The sequence below is a fragment of the Humulus lupulus genome, chromosome 7 (assembly GCF_963169125.1).
Source record: "Humulus lupulus chromosome 7, drHumLupu1.1, whole genome shotgun sequence".
Classification (NCBI taxonomy): domain Eukaryota; kingdom Viridiplantae; phylum Streptophyta; class Magnoliopsida; order Rosales; family Cannabaceae; genus Humulus; species Humulus lupulus.
The window spans coordinates 12,075,540-12,099,061 of record NC_084799.1 but is presented as its reverse complement, the minus strand read 5'-3'; the positions used below and the strand labels follow the sequence as shown (position 1 = coordinate 12,099,061).

Here is a 23,522-nt window from a genome sequence, read left to right as displayed (position 1 = left end):
CCGTTCAATCTGCTTTTACCATATTTAGCATTCTCAAATAACAATCAAACATACAATCATTCATATTAAGCTACATCCTAGCAACGATACAATTTAGGGCTGCGCCCTGCAACAATTCTATGGGCCTGAGCCCTGCTCTACGGGTGCTACAGTTTTCTTACCTGTACCCTGAGCTTTCCGATGTACCACGGTCACGAGCACGGTCCTCTAGCACGAGCCTCTTCCAAAACCCTAGTCACAACACATGTAAAACACTCTTTAATACTAACCAATCCAAAACCACTTCCCGGGACCACTCCTACACTCGCAAGACCTCTAATTCCTTAAAACAACGCGTTGGAACCATCCCCCGAGTCCCTGGGCAAAAGCCCTAAAAATGCAATTTTTGGCTGTCAAAAATGGCCTAGGGCCGCGGCGCCCAGCGGCTTTCCCCCATCCTGAAGCAACCTCGCGCCGCTGCGCCCAAGAACAGGGCCGCGGCGCTCCTTCGCGAACCCAGATTTCTGGGTTTTCTCTTGTGTTTTTCCCGAGCCAAAACCACTCCAAATCATCCCAAGCAAGTACCTAAGCCCCAAAATCAATTCAAAACCCCAAATGAACCCTTTAACAACCTATAAACATCATAACCAAACTCAATTACACATTCACACCCAAAAATCCACTATTGAGCTCAAATTTCAGAAACCTAAACCATGGCTTCTAGGACTTAAACCATAGCTTGAAAAATATGAACCTTGCTTCTAAAATCTTAAACCACATCAGAAACTAAAATATAAACATGTTAGAACTCTTACCGCAATCAGGAATCTGGCTTGAACCCTTCTCAATTCCAGCCTCCAACCTCTTTCCCCTTGATTATCCTAGTTGAATTTCCAAGTGAAACCAGCCATATCCCCTTTAGATTTCCACACTTAATCTCTGTAAATTCAAACTTAAATACAACAAAAACAGAGCACAAACTCTTACCTCTGAACAACCTTGGCCTAAGCTTGATCTTGGTCACTTCAAACCTCTTGATCCTCCTCCTAAGACCCAAATTCAGCTTCTTTCTTCTGCTTTTCTTTTGTTCTATCTCTAGGTCCCAAATTTTAGCATAAACCAACTATCACCAAGTGTTATACATATATCCCTTTTTCCTTTTGCTGAAGGTTATCTATCTTGTCAAATAACCATTCTACCTTTCCTCAAATATCCCTTCCTAACTAAGCCTCAAGGACACCTTTGTCATTTCATATCTATATTACAATTCTACCATTTTCCCACCTGAACCTGTTACTCTCAGTGGTTACTAACAGTTACACAAGTTACCAAATTTCCAATTACCATTGACTGACAAGAACCCAATTACAAAATCTCTAAAATACCCCTAGGCTCCTCCCGAGCCGGGTATTAGATCTCGTTGTGACTTTTGAGTTATCTAGCTCGCTAGGACCGTCTCAGCACGTGCATCACATTAATATCACCACACCCACGTAGTACGAACCACAAAATATAATTATCACATTTATGCCCTCAACAGGCTAAAATTACCAACAGGGCTCACATGCATATTTATATCATCTAAACATGCATTCTAATAACATATTCATTTAAATTCACACATTATCATATTAATTCACTTATTACCCTCCAGGTACGCTAATCAAGGTCCTAAACCTTATTAGCAACTTAGGGTGTTACAGTCACTCATCAGGTAGCCCTTCCAAAAGTTTGAAAAATCAAAATTTATTTTTAGAAATATTAATTAACAATTATAAATATGGACCATGGGTAGTAACTATTAAGAGTACCCCCAATTATATATATATAATGCCAACTGTAGTTAGGTTTTAGGCTTCTAGGTATAGACCTCTTTATAATATCGTAATTAATTAAATCCTAAATATTAATTATATTATATATAAAATATCTAAGTTCTTTATTTGGTAGCGAAAATATATTTTATCTATGTTTTGGTGAAGTTATATCACTACAAAAATATAAGGCATATACCGAGAACACTATACCAAGAACATGTTCTCGGTATAGACAATTCAGAATCGCGCCAAAGCTACGCGGTATTTTTTCATTTTAGTTGATGTACCAAGGACTCTATACCGAGAACTTGTTCTCGGTATAGGTCCTATATATACTTAATCTTCCCCGAAACAGAGAGCTCATTTCTCTGAAACACAAAAAAAATCCAAATCGGTTTCTCCGCCATTTTTCTTCCATTTTCTGGATTTCGGCCCCCAAAAGCTACTTTTTTTATAAATCTTCCCTTCCAAAGAAGATTTAGTCATCAATAGGGTCTATTAAGGTATGTATTGATGTATATTTCATTTTATTTTGGGTATAAATTTATCAAATTTTTTTTCTTTCTGTTTTGGTCTTCTCTACTCCAATAATCAGGTTTTTTTCTTTATTTCTTTTCAGGTATTGCATTATTCACGAGTGATTTTACAGGTATCACAAATTTTATTTATAATTTTTTGGTTTTTTTAATATTTTTGGCATAAATATATTTGGGGTTTTATGTATAATTTTTTTAATATTGTTAATATATTGTAATTTATCATATTATATATATAATATTTTATTATGTATTTATAATAGGTAAGAATAATAATTAGAAATGAAAATTAGGTAAAAGTTTAGTGATATCCAACTTAGAGGATATAATGTTGTGTAGTATTTTAGTAAAATACATACATAGATTTAGGATTTAGTTAGTGTAATCTTATGGATAAATTATTAATTTATTAGTATGAAAATTTATTAATTTAATAGTTTATTTTTTAGGTATATAATTTGACTTTTAGTTATAAAAATATGTTTGTATGTAAATATAATATTTGAGTGTTTATTTTTTTAGATTGGGTTAAATAATTTGAGTGTTAGATTGTTAGATTTGGTTAATAAAGTTTGATTATTAGAGTGGGTTTTGTTTATTTAAATTGAATTTTGTTGTTGTTGTTAATTTTTTTTATTCTTAGTGTTGATGAATATTGATGCTTTGTTTTTGTTGTTAATTTTTAGTAGAATTATGATATTTTGAATAGAAAATTGAATAATTAATAAAATTTAGAGTAATAATTATAAATTATATAGTCATTTACAATGTATTTGTATTGCTTTGTGTATGCTCTGGAACTTGATATTTTTTATGTGTTATTTGCAGGATTTTAAATTTTGGGATTTATGAAAATTAAGTCGATATGCTGCCAATTTTTTTATAGAATTAAAAGTACTTAATAAAATTTCTAATTTAATAAATAGTGAGTTGATAAGTAGTATAATATATTTTTAATTATGATTAAATAAAATTAACAATAACATTATGCAACCAAATTTAATAAAAATAAACATTAATCTTGAAATTTTATTTAAATAAGTAATTAAATAACTTTTAAACAAATCTTAGAAATTTTGTGTAAATTTATAAAACTATTCAATAAAGCATAAGTAAAATATGTTATTTAATAAATACTGAATTAATATGTAAAAAAATAATATTTGTTAGTTCTGATTAAATAAAATTAACAATTATATTATTAGAAAACTAATTTTAAACATAATCTTAATAATTATTAAAATTAATTTAATGGTAAAAGATTAACCATTAATTGTAATTAAAATTAAAATTAATATTTGAAGTTAGAAAAAAAATATGTCAAATGTAAATAATTTTAATAATATTTACACTCAAATATATTATAGTTAGATATCATAAAACAACATAATTAACTTCAAAGAGCATAAGACATTATAAAAATAATATTTAGTTTTATTTGTTTTTCTTTGGTAATAAGAAATTATTACCAAAGATATGATAGTATGTTATTATCACCTAGTGATATTTTTTTATTTTATTAGTGGTAATCACAAGAAGCCTTAGACTCGTTCGGAGAGGGTGAGTCATTGATGATAAGTGTTCTGTGCAGTGCTACACTCATACAATGTCGATCGATAAGAGCTGGAGTAATTTGACAAATCGATTATCTGATGAGTATGAGGCTGGTGTGATGGATTTTCTCCAGAGAGCTCGGCAGTGCGTTGACTCAAGGGGATTGGTGAAATGTCCGTGTAGGAGGTGTGTCAACGTTGAATTTCAGATGATTGCTGTATTAGAAAATCATCTCTTTGTAAATGGTTTTCTACGAAAATATACCAATTGGCATTGGCATGGAGAGGATGTAATAATACCAATGAGGAAAATGATAGATCAAAATGATGTAGATGAAATGATTGATGTTCTCAATGATGTTATGCAAAATGACAATGACAAATATGAAGAGAATGAGCGCGATCAAGAGATACCTACAACAGACTACAGGGGTGGGCAACATTATAACGATTTTTTTGCTGAGAACGAGGCTCCATTATTTCCCGGGTGTCAAAATTACACATCATTGAATTTCCTAGTGAAGTTGATGCATTTCAAAGTGTTGGGAAAAATTCCTAACGAAATATTTGATGGAATGCTAGAGTTGTTACATGATGCATTTCCAGCCCCAAATAAGCTTCCAAAATCGCATTATGCAGCGAAAAGGTTGTTGTGAAAACTTGGATTGGGCTACGAGTCAATCCATATCTGCAAGCATGATTGCGCACTGTTTTGGAAAGAACATGCTGGAAAAAGCAAATGTCCTGTTTGTGGGGAGGATCGGTGGGTGGACAAGAACACCAATGGCAAGAAAGTGCCTCATAAAGTGATGCGTTATTTTCCTTTAACCCCTAGGTTAATGCGAAAATATGCATCAAGGCACATTGCTCAACATATGAGATGGCATCACGAGCAACATATAAAAGAAGATGGTATATTACGTCATCCTGCTGATGGGAAAGCTTGGAAGGACTTTGACCGAAATAATCCAACATTTGCTATGGAACCCAGGAATGTGCGGCTTGGATTGGCTGCATATGGATTCAATTCCTTTGGTAATATGAGTTTTTCTTATAGTATGTGGCCGGTTGTGTTGACGACATATAACTTGCCACCATGGTTGTGCATGAGAGAAACTAATTTCACGTTGAGTTTATTAATTCAAGGTCCTCATTCACCAGGAAAAGACTTTGATGTTTTCTTAAGACCATTGATTGATGAGTTAAAAGAATTATGGGTGACCGGTGTACAGACTCGAGATGCAGTCGATGGTAGTTTCTTCACTCTTCGAGCAGCTTTGATGTGGACTATAAACGATTACCCAGCAAGGAGCAGCCTTTCTGGATGGACTGGCCAAGGTTATCATGCTTGCTCTACTTGCAATGTGGCAACACCATCTATTCATTTACAAAAGAAGGTTGCTTTTTATGGCCATAAATATTTTTTACCAATCAAACATGCCATTAGAAGGGACAAGAATACATATGGTGTCGTTGAAAAAAGACTACCACCAAAGCCATTAACCATGCAAGAAATGTTCACATAAATGGGTTTTATACCCGATTCTCTTCCTGGTAAGCATGTAAGTTATGGTGGCCAAAAAAGAAAGCGTACAAAAGATCAAGTATGTTGGCGGAAAAAAAGTATATTTTTTGAGCTCCCATATTGGGCCAACATAATGTTGCGACACAATCTAGATGTTATGCATGTTGAGAAAAATGTGTGTGACAGTTTAGTAGGCACAATAGTTGGGCTGGAGAATAAGACCAAAGACACAGTTAGTGCCAGAGTAGACTTGGAGAAGATGAAGATGAGACCAGAGTTACAACTGAGGAATTTGAATGGCCGGATACAAAAGCCTGCGGCCAAATTCACTTTCACTGTTGAAGATCACCAAAAGTTTTGTCGATTTCTTAAATCAGTGAAGTTTCCAGATGGTTTTGGATCTAACCTAAGGAATAATGTGATTGATAATGACAATAAGATCACTGGTTTGAAATCACATGATTGTCACATCATTATGCAATGCCTTTTGCCAATTGGTGTGCATGCATTCCTAGAGAAATCGATAAGTACAACTATTATTGAGTTATGCACTTTCTACAAGCTCATTTGTGCGAGAATTTTAAATGTCTCAAATTTAGAAAAAGTCCAAACTTCAATTGTTGAGATTGTTTGCAAGTTAGAACATATTTTCCCCCCTGCATTTTTCGATATCATGGTACATCTACTAATGCATTTACCGGAAGAAGCAATACTTGGAGGACCGGTTCACATGAGGTGGATGTATCCTTTTGAAAGGTATATGAAAAAATTGAAGAATTATGTCCGTAATAAAGCACATACAGAGGGGTCAATAGCAGAAGGATATGTGGTTGATGAGGCATTAACATTTTGCTCCATGTACTTGAAAGGAGTTGAAACAAAGTTCAATCGTCCAAACCGAAATGTAGATGTTGGTCCATTACTTAAAAAGATGTCGGTCTTTTGATCTCAGGGTCGCCCAATTGGTAAGAAATCCTTGACAATTTTGGAAGATGAAGTGAAGAAAATAGCGGATTGGTATATTCTAAATAACTGCAATGAGATCTTTCCATATCTTCAGTAAGTAATTAAAGTAGTTCATCATTTCATTGCATGTTTATTGTAACACTTATTAGTAGCTCTTAAATATGTTGTTTTTGTTTGTTGCAAAGAGCATAGGGAAATTCCACAAACTAGAGTTGTTGAAAACCTAGACCAATTACATAGAGAGGAATTTCCTAATTGGTTTTATAATAAGATTTATCATTTTCGGCAAACAGGTTCCTTGGAAGTACATGAATAATTAATCTCTTTAGCAAACAGTTCTTCAACTCGCGTTGCGTCGTACCCTGGGTGTGTTGTAAATGGAGTAATATTTTTGTGTTATGACAGGGACAAGAATCGCAAAACTCAAAATAGTGGAGTCTCTGTAGCAGGAGTTGAAAATAATACTTATTACGACCAGTTGGAAGAAGTTTTAGTGATGACATATCTTTCTGGTTGTTATGTTGTATTATTTAAGTGCAAATGGTTTGACACTAATCGATCTTCAAGATTAATGTTTGAGCAAAACTTAACAAGTATCAAAACTAGTTCGGAGGCCTTCAAAGATGGTAAATTTATCTTAGTAACTCAGGCTAACCAAGTTTTCTACATTGATGACCTTAAAAATAAATCTCATTGGAAAGTCATCCAAGAAGTGCATCACAGAAAAGTGTGGGACATCCCAGTAGTTGAAGAATAAGCGGAGGATGTAGAAGTAGATGTTATGCACGACACTAGTTCTTCTAATTTCCAATTATTCGTTGATCTTGGTCCGTTGCCACAAATCAACTTTGAACGTACAGGGGCTCCATTACAATTTGTTGAGATAGATAATGTTGCAATTGAGGAGGAGAGGGAGGAGGAAGAGGAAGATGAAGAGGAGGAGGAGGAAGTTGAATATAAAGAAGAAGATGATGAAGAGGAAGATGAACACATAGAAACTGTGATGATAGTGAAGATTATTATAGTGATTATTAAGTGGTAATTTTATAATATGTTGAAGTAATTATTTTTAACAATAATTGATTATTATAGTTATTATGTTTAGTATAAGTGTAATTTTAATATCGATTAATTTGACAGATATGGCTGATGTTATTGCTCGATCTAACGAGGGTGATGGTGGAGGATGTGATTGTAACGCCCTGGATAGCCAAGACCACAACACTGTGTACTTATAAATGTGCAGGACTTGCTAATCAAGTCATTAATTTAAAAATGTGTCACTAATCATGTATGAGCTAGGGTTAAAAGGTTTTGGTCTCAAAAGTTTCACTTTATATAATTAAACAGTTACATACACGGGATCCCAAAAGAAACAGAGTTTAAAAGTTGGATTACAGACTCCCCAAAATACGAACAATTGTCAGCCATACTAAGGCAAAATGAACATTTTTGAGTCTCGCGTCCCTGCCTAAACCTTAACCGTGGCGGCTGAGCAACTGGTCATGTACATTCTGCTCGCAGAGCTCTCCAAATCAGGGCTGATCAAGTTTGCCCTTGCCTTTACTTGCACCACGCAGCACCCGTGAGCCAAGGCCCAACAAGAAAACATAATACACATCACATACAGTATTAACAATCAATTAACACTTTAAGCATGTTTAACCACTCAATATTCATGTTAATTCTATAACATACAATCAGAGTCAAAGATACAAGTGCATTTCAATAACAATCAAATACACAATAATCAGGATAATCAGAATAATCAAGGCCGACAACTTAGGCCGCACCCTCTGTTTAACCCACTGACTCCGACCCGCTTAAACCGAGCTCAGTGCATAATAAGCTATCCTCAGCTACCAGTGGCCGAGCCGCGCCCTGTGCGCTAGTTTAACCTTAGCTCGCTTAGGCCGTTGGTTTACTATTTATATGGCGTAATACCATTCTTTCAAGCATACATATTAGAGAGCCCTTAGTCCCGCTACAAATATACAACCGAGTGCAATTTTCTTACCTTTAACTTCTTCGCTTATTAATTACAGGCGATGTCCCTCGAGCACGATCCTTTCCCAAGCCCTAGCTTTAGCACCTAATCACAACCAAGGTATTGGGTTCCATTAATATTCAAATATAGGTTTTCGGGTTCAAAACTAGCTTCCGGGAAATCAAATCCTACCAAGCACGGTGGTGAAATCGATCCCGAGCACTCTAGGCTAGATTCCCGTGCTTTAAAACCCTAAATTTTCAAGTACACACCTAAGGGCTGCGGCCCTGCCCTAAAAACAGAACCTAAGGCATCCCTGGAAGAAGACACGTAGTCGCTCACCTCTGGCCGAGCCTCCTTGGCATCCCTGGAAGAAGACACGTAGGCATCCCTGAAATATCTCAAATATAGGTTTGCGGCGCTCACCTCTGGCCGAGCCTCCTTGGCTCCTTTGCATCCTAGGGCCGCAGCGCTCTAGAATAAAGTCGCGGCCCTTCCCTTTGTGCCCAGAAATTCCACCATTTTCAACACCTAAACCTTACCCGAAATCATCCCAAAGCTTCCTAATTCAAAACCAATTAATCCCAACACTTTTAGAATGACTTAAACAACATAATTCAACTGAAAACTCAACCTAAAACTCATGGAAATCCCATCTTCAATTTCTGAAACTCAAGAACTTCAAACACTAAAACCAGCCATGCAAAACTCGAATTTAAACCTCTAATTCACAAATTGAAGCTTTACCTCTTCTGCTGAACCACTTCTCCAAGCAAAATCCAAGTTAATTCTCAAGCTCTCCACCTTAATTCTGCCCTTAAACATCAAAATCACAATTATCTCAATACCCAGCCAAAACTCAGAATTTCTAACCACAAAGAAGGGAAATCAATGCTTACCTTAGTCCTGATTAAGTTCCTTGGATAATCCTTGAGTTAATTTACTAAATCCCACCTTTAATTCTCAGAAATCCCAACTCAAATCCTCCAAATTTTCTCAGTTTTCTTGTGTTTTTCCTAGTTTCCTTGAGAGAAAAATAGAGAGAAAAGGCTGAGAATAAAGGGTCGTTTATTTTGTGTTCTAATGTTTTCCTTTAATTTAGTCTACCCTTATCCCATTAAGTCAATCCCGAGGCTCGGGGTGCTGGAAACATCCCCGAGGGCAAAACGGTAAATTTCCCCAATATTCTCGTCTAGACTTCCTAACCTCAAATATATCTCCATATATTTATTTTCATAACCCGATAGTCTAAATAACTACCCAATACCTAAAATACCCCTGACTTATCCAAAGTCAACTGTTAAGCCCCGTTGTGACTTTTCCCGCTATCAAGCCCTAGGATCGCCTCAAGTCGTGCTCTGCAAACCTACCCACATAATAATGTGGTTCTCACAAATATCATATATATATCACATTAATATCAATATAATCATACAAGCATTTTAATCATATAATTATGCATTTAAATCAATAAACTCACTCAAACCACATTTAACTCAATTATGCCCTCTCGGCACACTAATAAAGGCCCTTAAGTCTTATTAGCGAACTTGGGGTCGTTACAGCAATCCTCCACGTGGACCGTCAGATATCCTAGCTGATTGTGAACGAGGTAATACATTACGCATTAATACACTCCTTAAATTTTAACAATTAATACATATTAATTTTAAAATATTAAATTTGCATACAATAGCGCCTCCAAACAAACGTGGATGCCACAAAGGATTGAATACGCGGGAAAAAAGGGAACAGTTGGGGCGTCCTCTCCCTCTCGAGTGGGATGTGTGAGGGAGAACATATAAAGAGATCGGAGATTAGAGCTCAAATTTCTCAAGAGAGTTGGGATTACTTGTTCGACAGTACACAGATTCGGACTGTCCTCAATGGTCAAAAGTACCAAATGCCTCAAAACAGAGAATACTTGCACATCTGGAGGTAAGTAGTTTATGTATTTATGTTAATTCTATTTTTAGGTTATATATCATATTTATTAATAAATGTTTGTAATTTAGGATGATTTGTTTGATATCGGGCGTACCAAATATGGACAAGGGCACATACCTGGGATCTTGAGAAGCATTGATACATCGTGTGCTAAAAAATATTCTGATTGGAAGTACGATATTAAAGAGCATTTAACGATTAATGGGCCACAAAATCGTTATGGTGGTTGCACAAATACGCAGTGGCATAAAGCCGTTGAATTTTTCCGACGCCCAGAAATTATGGTATTAATTTCTTGCTAAACTTAACTATCTTAATTAAATATATTACTAACAGAAACTTTTTGCAGAAACGTTCTGGGGTCAACAAGGAAAATAGGAAGAAACTAAAAGAGCTTAGCTACGGAGGTTCTCAATCAATCTCAGCGCTGCGCTATAAAAAAGTTAGTTAATTAATTGTTTTTAAGTTTGTTTTTCTTATTTACGTTTAATTATTATTTTTATAAAAATATATGTACGTGACAGAGCAATTTAGGGACTGGGCAACTTGAGCCCATCCCGAATAGCTACATGGATACTCACCATAAATCAGGCACAGGGTGGGTGACAGAGACAGCCAAAAAAACTTGGGTACGTTAAGTTTTTTTAAACATTTTTCAAAATTTTAATTGTTTGTTTACAATACATAATTACATTATACATAGTATCATAGGAGGAATTGCGTGCATATCACGACACACAGCAGACACAGACAACTGATATTGAGAGTTCCACACCAGTTTCGAGTGCACCTGAAGATGAAGACATATCTTTGGTACAAAATGTCTTCGGAAAACGACGTGGCTACCAGAAAGGATATGGACGTATCCTTAACATAAGGGACCGAATTCCATTTGATTTTCATCCTCCACAAACTAGAGATGAAGAGATGTCTGATATGAGAGAGCGTGTTCGACAATTAGAGGAGCACGTCCAGACTCATTGTATCACCCCGGGATCTCAATGTGCCCCACCACCACCTGATGATCCCGATGTTGGAGCACCAACTCAGTAGGACTTATGTATGAATTTTATTACTATGGACTATTACATTATCATATTTAGGACAACTCTTTATTTTGATTTAGCAAACATACTCTTATGTTTTTATTTATATGTTTAATATAAGTGTTTTAATTTTATTCTATTGTTTTATATTTAATTTAAATTAAATAAATATATAAATAAGTGAATAAACATTACAAATATAAAAAACATTTCCAGTTTAGTCTATACCGAGGACAATGTCCTCGGTATATCCAATCAATATGACAAATTTGGGTTGGTTGTGCCAAGAACATTTTCCACTCTATACCGATGACATTGTCCTCGGTACAACTTATACCGAGAAGAGATTGAATGTCGTCGGTAGAAGTTTGTCTCTACCGACGCGGCTGTACCGAGGCCTTGCTGCCGAGGATATGTTCTCGGTAGAGGCTATATCGAGAACATTTTGGCTTATACCGACGACTTTTGTTCTCGGTATAGGCCTTGCTTTTGGTAGTGTATGTTCCCACTATTAAATTTGTTTGCAATACGTAGGCAAAAATGTCCAATTAAATTGATATTTATGACAAAAATACGTACTTAAGATTTATTAGCACAGAAAATGCCTAAATTATAAGTAAATTTTACATCATATAGTTGGATTTAACTATGGGAACAGATGTTGCACCACCAAACTATGCACTTAATTAATGTATTTTAAGTAATTTCAGTACTTAACAAACACAACAATGAGTAATATCTCCGCAAATATCCCTTTATATAATTATGTGAAGACAATTCATATATTACGCTACTGAACATTATTTATTATAATTAAGAAACTGTGCGGAGATATTAAAATGTATCAAGATAATGTTATTACTTGTTACATTTACGTACATATATATATATATATATCGATCAATCATCGTCAAAAGCAAAGCACTATGTCTAATAAGAAGGCGGAGGTAACAGCGGCGGAGGCGGCGGCGGCAGTACCATATGTGGAGGTGGCGGCGAAAATGGCTGTGGAGGTGGTGGTGGCCCCGGTATCCGCTTGAACTGAAATCGAGTATTTGATTTTGGCGGCGGCGGCGGCGGCAGTGATCTCTGCCGTCGAGGACGGAAAAACAGTTGGACCCTTTGTTGTTCGAGTAGAGGCTCTGAATTATGATAAACTTTTAAGGCAGTAGTCATCGTAAAATATACTGATAAGAATCCATACATGATGATCAATATCAAAGCATAGCACTTAATTGTACCCATTTGAATTGCTTAATTATTTAGTACTACCTACTCTTTAGTTAATATACAATATAGCCTATATATTATCAGGTAGGAGGTATCTCCAGCTCTTACTTTCACTTTCATCGAGATATACATAAATATATATATAAATATATTAATTTATGGAGGTGTACAATATTATTATACAATGTATATATACAACTTGATTAAGAAATAATTAGTGTTAGATCCATAATTTATGAATACACAAGTCCAAAGAAGGAAGCCTAAGCGTTGACGGAATCGACCGAGAGAGGAGACCTTGACTCGATCAAATTATATAAATACAAATTTATTTATATATAAATATGTATAAGGCACCAATTTCCGCACCAATTTATATATATGGCACTAATTTCGGGGCAGCTATTTGAATATTTTGTCATTTAAATAAATTTGTAAATTTATTTTACATGGGGAACATTATTATCATTTAATATATCCTCAAAATTTTCAATAAATTTCAAATAATTTAAAGGGCCAAAAATAAGGTCAAAACAGTTGAATTTTACACGAGCATACACAAAAATAGACATGCGTGCAACAACCTTAATTTTGGCACTGTAAACTATTCAGAATTTCTTGAAAAGTAACATAGTGTCTTAAATTACTACAATGTATGTCATCATAAAAAAAATTGAAAAAAAATAATACTTAGGTGTCAAAATACCCTACTGCCTCCGCCGGTGCAACCAAAAAAATGGTTACACCGAAGTGCTCCCCTATATATATATATATATATATTTAAGGAGCCTCGATAGAGGCTTATGAGTGTTTTCTGTTTCGATACTTGGAGAAATTATAACAATTTTTTTTTGTATGATAGCGTACATGATAGTTATAATAGGCATCCCACTAATTTTCAGGAAATTCCGATAAATTTATACTGCTAAAATCAGAGTTTAAATAGTTTGTTTTCCACGCTTATAAAAAAATCAAGCACACGTGCAACTGATTGTTTGAACTCTGACTTCAGCACCATAAATTATTCAAAATTTCAAAAAATTAGTAGAATGAATGTTATAATTATAATGTACGTCAACATACAAAAGAAATTGGGTTATAATTTCTCGAAGTGCCGAAAAGAGAAAACGTTCATACATTAGAGACAAAAGTGATGCCCTATACATAAGAAAATTCCTATATATCTATGTATAGAGGGTTTGGCAAAATTTATCATTTTGTAAAGTTTTTGGAAACACTTATCTTTTTGTTTGAATTTAATACTTTGCTTGTTGGAAGGTTAATTATTTTACAAAAAATAATATTAAAATATATATCAACTACCTAATAATTAATAATAATTAAAACGTGTCGGCAAAAGTCAACCCAACTACCATAATTAAAACGTGGACTTTTGCCGGCATGTTAGGTGAAACGCGCCGGCAAAAGTCTTTCCCACATGAGTTTCGAAATGGGCAAGGCAGGAATTTTCACGCTCAACTTTTGCTGGCGCATTTAGCGAAATGCGCCGCTAAAAGTCTATTAATGTAATTTTTTTAATTAGTGTAATTGTTAATCTTGAGTCACATCAGCCATAATTAGACCATTAATTAAGTCTGAAATATTCCATAACTAACCAAGGTTGCAAAACACCACTACCCCAGGGTGAGATCGACTATGATTCACACCGATAACGGAACTTTGACAACTAACAGTCAATAAGAACAATCTTGGTTAGTGAAATTGTTAATCTTGGAACATCCCGCGATAAATTAGATTGTTGATTAGGTCGAAAACACTCTATAATTTGCCAAGGTTGCAATAAACTACTGTCCCGGGTTGAGATCGAATATGATTAACACCAACAGCAGAACTTTGACCACTAACATTCAACAAGAAGAGTCTTCTTAGTGAAAATGTTTATCTAGGAACATCCATCAGGCAACTAGACTGTTAATTATGTTTGAAATACCTCATAATTTGTGCTTTGGTTGCAAGAAACTAATGTCTGAAGGTGAGATCGACTATGATTCACATCTATAGCAGAACTTTAACTATCAACAGTCAACTTGAACGATCTTTATTAGTAAAATTGTGTATCTTGGAACATCTCGGACGTAATCAAACCGTTGATTAGATCGGAAATATCCCACAACTAGCCAAGGTTGTCAAAAACTACTACCTCAGGATAAGAACGACGACGATTGCACATTGAATTTATAAAATTTTCAAGCACTTTTGCCGAAAAATTTCACGAAATGCACCGCTGAAAGTATTTTTCCCGACGCATTTCGCAAAATGCGCCACTATAAGTATTTTTCCCAGCGTTTTTCACGAAACGCGCCACTAAAAATCTATTAATGCAATTTTTTTAATTAGTGTATTTTTTTAATCTTGAGCCACATCAGCCATAACTAGACCATAATTAGGTCTGAAATACTCCATAATTAGCCAAGGGTTGCAAGAAACTACTACCCCAGGGTGAGATCGACTATGATTCATACAGATATCAGAACTTTGATCACTAACTATCACGAAGAACAGTATTGGTTAGTAAAATTGTTAATCTTGGAACATCATGCGGCAATCAGATTGTTGATTAGGTCTGAAATACTCCATAATTTTTGCTTTGGTTGCAAGAAACTAATGTCGAGGGTGATATTGACTATGATTCACATCGATTTCAAAATTTTAACCATCAATAGTCAACTTGAACAGTCTTTATTAGTAAAATTGTATATCTTGGAACATTTCGGGCATAATCAAACCGTTAATTAGATATGAAATATCTCATAATTAGCCAAGGTTGTCAGAAACTACTACCTCAGGATAATATCGGTGATGATTACAAATCGAGTTTATAAAATTTTCAAACACTTTTACTGGCGCATTTCACGAGATGCGCCATGCGCCACTATAAGTACTTTTACTGGCGCTTTTCGCGAAATGCGCCACTAAAAGTCTAAACACATATGCTGACAATAGTAAAGAAAAGTTTGATCGCCAAAAGGTGAGGATTTTTGCCGGCGCATTACGGAAAAGCGCCAACTTTTACCGGCGTAAAAAATCACCGGCAATTATTTAGACTTTTGCCGATGCGTTTCATAAATAGTGCCGCCGGTAAAAGTCACTTTTGCCGGCGCTTTTTCGAAACACGCCGGCAAAAGTCATTTTTCTTGTAGTGGGATTTAATTGAGTATTTATAAGAATGAAATTATATCATTAAAAAATTAAATATCAACAAATTGTGACATGAATAATTTAATTTGAGTTTTTAACGTCTCTATATATTATTTTAGGGTTATTTCCGCACGTTACAAATGAATTATTTCTTTTCTTTTCTTTTCTTTTTTGATAGGGAAACTTTGTGCTTGTTTCGAGTGATAGATAACAAAGTTCTTTGCAATCTAAATTATAACGTTGTTATATAAGAAATCATATGACAATACTACAAATTATAAGAATTTTAACTTCAGCTTTTATAAATTCAAATCTTTTAAAATAACACAAAATCGAAGTTAAATCTTTTCGGTTAATATTTTACTCTAATTTTTTTATATAATTAAAATAGTTGATAGAACCATTATTTATTCGCTTCCAATATATAAAATGAAGTTGTAATAGGTAGGGTTAGAGTTTATTACTTCACGTAAAATATGGTATATCGTTATTGATGTAATTTAATAATGAATTATATATATTTTAATTTAAATATATAAAACTCAATATTTATTTACACCTATAAATAATTACATATTGATTGTAAAACTCAATATGTAATTTAATATAAAGTGTTGGATATTTAGAGCGTTCTTTAAAATTTCTAGATAAATAAAGCTACAAGTAATTGATTGTACTCAAGCACTTACAATGAATATTTTACTCTATCATTCAAAATACTTCACAAATATACTATTTTATTTATTTTATTTAAAAAAAATTATATTACATCATACACTACAAAAAATTGGGTTCTAGCGACGACATTCCAATTTTCGTCGCTAGAGGTACTTTCAGACATAGCCGCCCACGTCACCCCTATTTAGCGCGAACCCAAATAAAAAAACCCTCCAATTTTTTCTTTTCCCTGGTTTTTTTTGCCTCAGACCCATATATACCCCAAACCCCTTTCTCTCTCCTCTCAGACCGAAACCCTTCTCCTCCCTTCTCCTCTCAGACCCCAAACCCCAAACCCTTCTCCTCTCAGACCCCAAACCCCAAACCCAAACTCCTCTCAGACCCCAAACCTCAAACCCAAACTCCTCTCAGACCCAAACTCCTCTCTCTGCTTTGTAAGTCTCCCTCTCTCTTCTCTCTTCTCTCTTCTCTCAAACCTCAAACCCCAAATCATGAGAACCCCAATCGACTGAACCCCATCCTCTCGAGCATCCTCCGATCATCCTCTCGTGCAGCGGCGTCCTCTCAGGAAGCTCCGTCGTAGGCGGCGGCATTCACAGGTAGCTTTATATATATATATAGTTAATATTGTTAATATATATTTATTTATTTTATTGTAATATTGTTAACTTAATTTATATATATATATAAGTCTTGTAGCATTTCAGGGACCACTCTCGGGCATTTGCTGAAATTTTTCTTTGGATTCCAAGGACCACTTGGTACATACATATAAACCCTCTTCTTATATTATGCACTATATGGTTTTTTCTATAAATTGGTGTTGCAATTAACTTTAAACAATATACTTTTTTTTCAGCTAGATGCTGCAATTAACAGAAGTGGTTTTTTATTTTTAAGGTTTTTAGTGATTTTCTTTTTTAATGGGGTTTATTGGTTGATCATTTGTTGAATACCCCTGTTTTTATGTGTTATGTGTTCTGTGTTTTTATTGTTATGCACTGTGTTAGGCCTCCAATATACAGTGTTTTGATGGTTTATTTTATAATCTGAAATTGATTTATTGCTCTCATTGGTTTTGAGTGTTTCTTAGAACTTACAATATTGTTAAGTAAACACCCTATACCACATCAATGAACCAATTAATAATGTTTAAATCAAGTTTAACTAATTTTTGTATATCAAATGGTTAAGTTAACAAATGAATGGAAAATACTTATATGAAATTCATTCTCATTACCTTTCATTGATCGGTAGCTTCTCCAAGTGTTTTGCTTGGGCTCTGTGTGAATTTTTATGAGATTTAGTATGGTGGTGACCTATGTATATTAGTTTAGTTGGCTGTCAATAACAACATTCTTAGAAACTCTGATATTGAATACAAGTATCAAGTTAGCAAGGCCAATGATTCAAATTTGTGAGAATTTGTTCCAAAAAGCTTCATAATTTATTGTCTTTGCTCCTTAGTTGTTTAACTATTATCTTCATATATATTTAGCTAAGACCAACTAGTTCTCATCTCCGATTAGTTGCAATTCTTTGTGTTCCTTGATCCTATCTCTCTTCATCATCCACAGACAACCAAAGACACACTCTAACCTGAATAATTTTCATATTTGTGTAGAAATTTTGTTTAGTTTTCACAAATGACAATATTAGAACTCTATGTGATGCCATTTTTATCTTATTGAATTGTGATCAATATGGTTTAATGGGTCTATGTAAAGCAACAATTTGATATTCTTAAAGAAAAAGAAAAAGGACATATACGGAGATTAAATAAATAAAGATAAAAAGTGTAATTTTTGTGTATGTTGAAAGGAAAATGTAATTCCTTGTAACTGGAAAGTTTGGTTATTATTTTTATTATCAATTATCTTTAGCTTAAGAAACCATTAATAGTTATTACGTGACAAGTGTGTTTGACAATTGAAACTAATAATAATAATAATAATAATTGAAATTTCGTTTTTAGTAATTACCAAATTAATTAAGCCAAGTAAATTAATTAAAGTGCGGAATGGTAATTAACTGTTTACACAGATTACAGTTCTTTCGGGACAGAAACCAAACTTGTCACGACAGAAATTGAACACAATAAAAAGACAGTGCAAAACAATAAAGAACACAGCGAATTTTTACAAGGTTCAGAAACCCTTTCGGATAACCTACTCCTTGTGGCCACGCCCAGAGAATAAAACCAATTAATAAAGAATCACAAGTACAAGAACATTGACTTAAACAAAACAAGACTCCCTCTTGAGATTTGCCGCAACTTGTTGTACTTCTCTTCACTAATCTGATCTTGATTGAAACGCTCAACCACTTGAACTCCCTTCAATGGTCAGCGAGTGCTTGCATCCTCCCGACGCAAGGCTTGTAAAAAATCTTCTCCCGAAGACTACAAATGTTGTGTTCAAATTACAATGTGTATTCACTCATGAACATGGTATAAGCTCACCACTAAAATCTAGACACACATAATTCTACAAGATCACGTGAATACTTATGATCTTGAATACAAAGAGAAACTCTCACAAATATTACAGTAAAGCTCACGAATAATGCACCAAAGAGTTTACTTTTCTCACTGCCTTTAGAGCCCTATTTATAGAGTCTTTTTCGTGCTCACAAAGGCAGAGAAAGAATTCTTCTAATAAAGGCAAGAATCACAGAAGATATTCTTGATTGTCAAAGAGTTGCCTTATTTAGAAGATGTTGATCCGACAGATGCGATATCGGTGGGGACAGCTCAGACCTGTGTCGGATCAAAACAAGCTCAAAAAGGAAACAATAATTAATGATATTAAGAACCAGTTTCCTGATTGTAATCCTTGAGCTGCACGAAAATACATCAGCAAATAATCCAAAAATAACTTTGGGTAAGTACAGAATATTTGCAATAAACTTTTGTTTCCTTTATAAAACAAAATGAGACAATATATGCGAAATAAGGAAGCATATTATTGACCAAAAAACACACAAAAGGAAAGAAGGTTTCCGAAAATTGAAATAAAGGAAACCAAATATTTCCAAACAAATCCGAACAATATAATAAAGGAAAAACATCTATTTTTCGAAAATTATAATAAAAAGAAAACAAATATTTCCGAAAATTATAATAAATGGAAAACAAATATTTCCGAAAATTATAATAAAAGGAAACAATTAAATCAACCAATTTCTCTTTTAAGAAAAAAAGATATTTCTATAAAAATGTCAATTATAGGATTTACAATAATAAGAAACCATTAATAGTTATTACGTGACAAATGTGCTTGTTCTGTTTTGTGTGGTAATCTTGCTGGTAAGTGATAGTTTAGTTTCAGAAGAACCTTTTTCTTTTTGCAATGTCAATTTGATTTTATCTAGAGTGTTGTCATTAAAAGGAGAGAATAAAACAGATTCTTAGAAATAGTGGAACATTGTTTGACATGTTTGTTTAGCAGCCTTGTTCTGCATTTTTTCTTTTCAAATTCATATACCATTTAATTCTTAAATTATTGTTCTTGTGGTAGTTGATGATTAGATTTTAGTCTTATCATCTCTTGGTTGGGATTTATTTTTTGTTATTATTTTTTCTCTTTTTAATATTAGAATTAATGTTGGTGGAAATGGTAGTAAAAGTTTGCCTTTTTTTTTTCCATTAATTCTTCCTTGTTTAATTGAGTTGGGTTCACAATCATATCTAACACCCACAGATGACTCTCCACCTACAATTGAATTGCTGAAACCACTTCATGAGAAAGAAAGATGTGAATATATATTAATTTTGCAGATCAAGATTTGACTCTTTTTTTTTCATTATTATTTGCTTTAAGTGGGAAAGATTGGTTTGGTTACAAATATATATTATTTGCTATTTTTTATGCAATCAATTTTAAAGAGTGTTATTAGTTGGTATGTTGAGTTTAACTGCTAGAAATATATATTCTTAATTTTCGGTGATAAATAAAGTGTCTAGAATACCTCACATGAATCTTAAATGTATTGAATTTATATTATTTTCGGTGATAGTGAATATTATAGTGAAGCTTATATTATTTTTACATTGAAAGATTGTTCAAATGTATTGAAATTTTATAATATTTAAATTTGATTGTACAAATTTATCAATGCATATATATCATCAATTTTTTTAGATATGTCTTCTGTGGTTATGCAACATCACGAAGGTGATGGTGGGGCAAATCCTCCTCCAGATACAACGCAGATACAGGCTGATTGTGAGAGAGGTAACACATGCAATTATTTTTTTTGGATGAATATATTGAATTAATTTATTTATGTGTATATAATAATTATATGTATTTGAGAAATAATAGTGACGACTAAAACGAAAAGGCGCGACATCAACAAGGGGTTTTCAACTCGAGAAGCTAGAGTTGCATTAGGTAGACCACTACCACTGGAGTGGGATGTTCGAGGGAAGACTTACAAAGAAATTGGTGATTATTCCCAACATTTCTCTAGAGAGATCGGCATTCTCATTCGACAATATGCCGATCCCGACTACAACCGATGGGATAAAGTACCCAGCGAAGTTAGAGATCGCATACTTCCTCGTCTAGAGGTAATTTATTTCTATAATTTTGTTATTGGGTTCACTTTAATATTAAATCTAGCTAATTTATTTTATTTTTTTGATTCAGGATAATTTATTCGACATTGGTCGAAGTCGATATGCCTCAGAGAACCTCCCCGACATTCTTTTGGGCATTCAACGGTCGTGCGCTGATCATTACTCGGAGTGGAAGAATGACTTGTCCACTCATTTAAAAAAGAATGGTCGAGCACATCCTCCTGATGGTTTGGTGGTGGAGAAATGGCAGAAGGCGCTCCAGTATTTTGATCTCCCTGAAGTGAAGGTATTCAGAAAAATATTATTTTTTAATTTATTTTTGTTAATTTAACATATGGTTAACACAAGTTCTTTGCAGAGGCGTTCTGAGACTAACTCTGCGAACCGTGCAAAACAAAAACAGAGAAGCGTGCAGGGTTCACAGTCTACGCCAGCCCTTCGTTACAAGAAGGTACTTTCTATTTTACATAATTTTTATTTATGTTTTTTTATAATGATTTTTTTTCTTAATTTTTTTCAAACTTCTTGTATTGTAGCGTGATTTACAAACTGGGTGTCTTGCTGGGGTTCCAGAGATTTGGATGGCGACTAAGTACATAGACAGGGAAGGTTGGGTGAGCAAGGCAGCAAAGGATAACTATGTAAGTAAATTTATATTTTATGATTTTCTTACTTTATTGTGTTGTAAATTCTAATATTCTTGAAAATTGTGTGATACAGGAAAAGATGATGGAGATACGTGACACTCTGCAGTCACAATCATCTACGAGCGCCTCTGCTTCGAGTACTATCTCGAGAGAAGAGGATGACATTATTCTTGTTGAGACGATCTTTGGACGTCGTCGAGGCTATCAGCCAGGCCTTGGTCGTAGGATTCGCACGAGGGCGAATTGTGAAGCGGCTGATGTACCTCAACCAGCCCAACCAACTCCTACCGCACAAGACATGCAAGAGGTGAGGGAGTGACTCCGAGCCATAGAGAAGCACTTGGCTAAGATTGGTGGAGTCTCGGGATCTGGATCTTCTCAGCAAGGTCATGGTGCCGATCTTACAATACCTAGTTAAAAACATTTATATTTATGTATTTTAATTTTACTATGACGGTTACTTTGTCATAAAAATATTTATAGTAAAAATATAATTTTGTGCATAATTAAATTTCTCTTCTATTTCAAATCTTTTAGCAAAAAAATGTGTTAGTATATATATTGAATAATGGCATTTTTATAAGTATATATAATAGTGCTTTAACGATTAAAAAAAAAAGAACTTTTAGCGACAACATATTGTCGCAAAAAAGCAAAATGTCGTCGCTAAATCTCCAAATAATTTCAAAAATCAGAGGACATTACAAACTAACAGCGACAAAAAAATGGATCTTTTTGCGACCACTTGTCGTCGCTAGAGGGAAATAGCGACGACAATTTTTACTTCGTCGCTAATTAACAACAATTAGCGACCGGCATTTAGCAACGACGATTAGCGACGACATCGTAGTCGCTAAAAGAATTAGCGACGATATTTTGGGAATTAGCAACGACTTAAGTCGTCGCTAAAACCCCTTTTTCCTATAGTGATACATCAACTTCTTTATTTTTTTTTTCTATAATATTTAAATATTATATTTTTAATATTTTTTTTTTGGTAATTCAGATCTGTATATTGCTCATAAACAAACATTTTACACCTATCTCAGCACCATATTAGGCCTGATATTCTCTATTACAGCTGGTCAAACCAATCTTGATCTATTTGTTGTATTTTGTTCGGCATATAACTCCTAACTCTATTTTTTACATTGTTTTGAATCCTTTCTACAACTATGCTCACTTTATACACTTTATGGTTCCACAATGCCTCATTTCTACACCACCAGAGATGATAAACCATAGCAGCTACTGTCGCTGAAAATACTTTCTTTCTGAATCTTGTCAACCTTGCTTTAGCTATCCATCTCAGAAGTTTCGGTATTGTTCTTGCTGCTGTATGCCATCCCAGCCAATCTCTGATTAATTCCAGCACTTGACAACTCAGATGGCATTCAAAAAATAAGTGTTCTCTGTTTTCCTTCTTTGTTCCACACAGTAGGCAATTGTCATCTGCCACAATATGGAATCTGAAGAGCCTTTCTTTCATTTGCATTCTGTCAAGTACCACAAGCCATAAAATGAACCTGTGTTTTGGTAATGCCATCCTATTCCAAACTTCCCTGTACCATGTCACTGATTGTTTAGCAGTAACCATTGGTACCCTTCATTCATCCTGTATTCTCCATTTGATACCAGTTTCAGCATTTGCATGTCCTTTAGTTTCTCTTTGACTTTGACCAGTTGCTTCCAATACCAACTACTTGTGATTGGTGCTTTATAAGTCCACCAGTTGGTGTCATTGATATATACAGCATGAATCCATTTACCCATAATGAATCTTTCTTTACTGCCACTGCCCATACATATTTCCCCATTGCTGCTGTGTTCCATTGCTTTATCTTCCTAAACCCCAATCCTCCTTCCTTTT

General features: G+C 34.2%; 2 protein-coding genes across 2 annotated transcripts; one reads left to right on the top strand and one right to left on the bottom strand.

Moving 5' to 3' along the window:
- The first annotated feature begins 20,567 nt into the window (after nt 1–20,567).
- On the top strand, nt 20,568–22,095 carry LOC133791381 (uncharacterized). The gene is made up of 6 exons (XM_062229310.1): nt 20,568–20,658; nt 20,749–20,996; nt 21,049–21,291; nt 21,364–21,456; nt 21,542–21,646; nt 21,726–22,095. Exons 1-6 carry the CDS (start codon nt 20,568–20,570, stop codon nt 21,969–21,971), a joined length of 1,026 nt encoding a protein of 341 aa, XP_062085294.1. The 3' UTR covers nt 21,972–22,095.
- Nucleotides 22,096–22,727: 632 nt separating this feature from the next.
- Nucleotides 22,728–23,249, bottom strand: LOC133791380 (uncharacterized). Its single transcript, XM_062229309.1, has one exon. It carries the CDS (start codon nt 23,247–23,249, stop codon nt 22,728–22,730), a length of 522 nt encoding a protein of 173 aa, XP_062085293.1.
- Nucleotides 23,250–23,522: the final 273 nt, after the last annotated feature.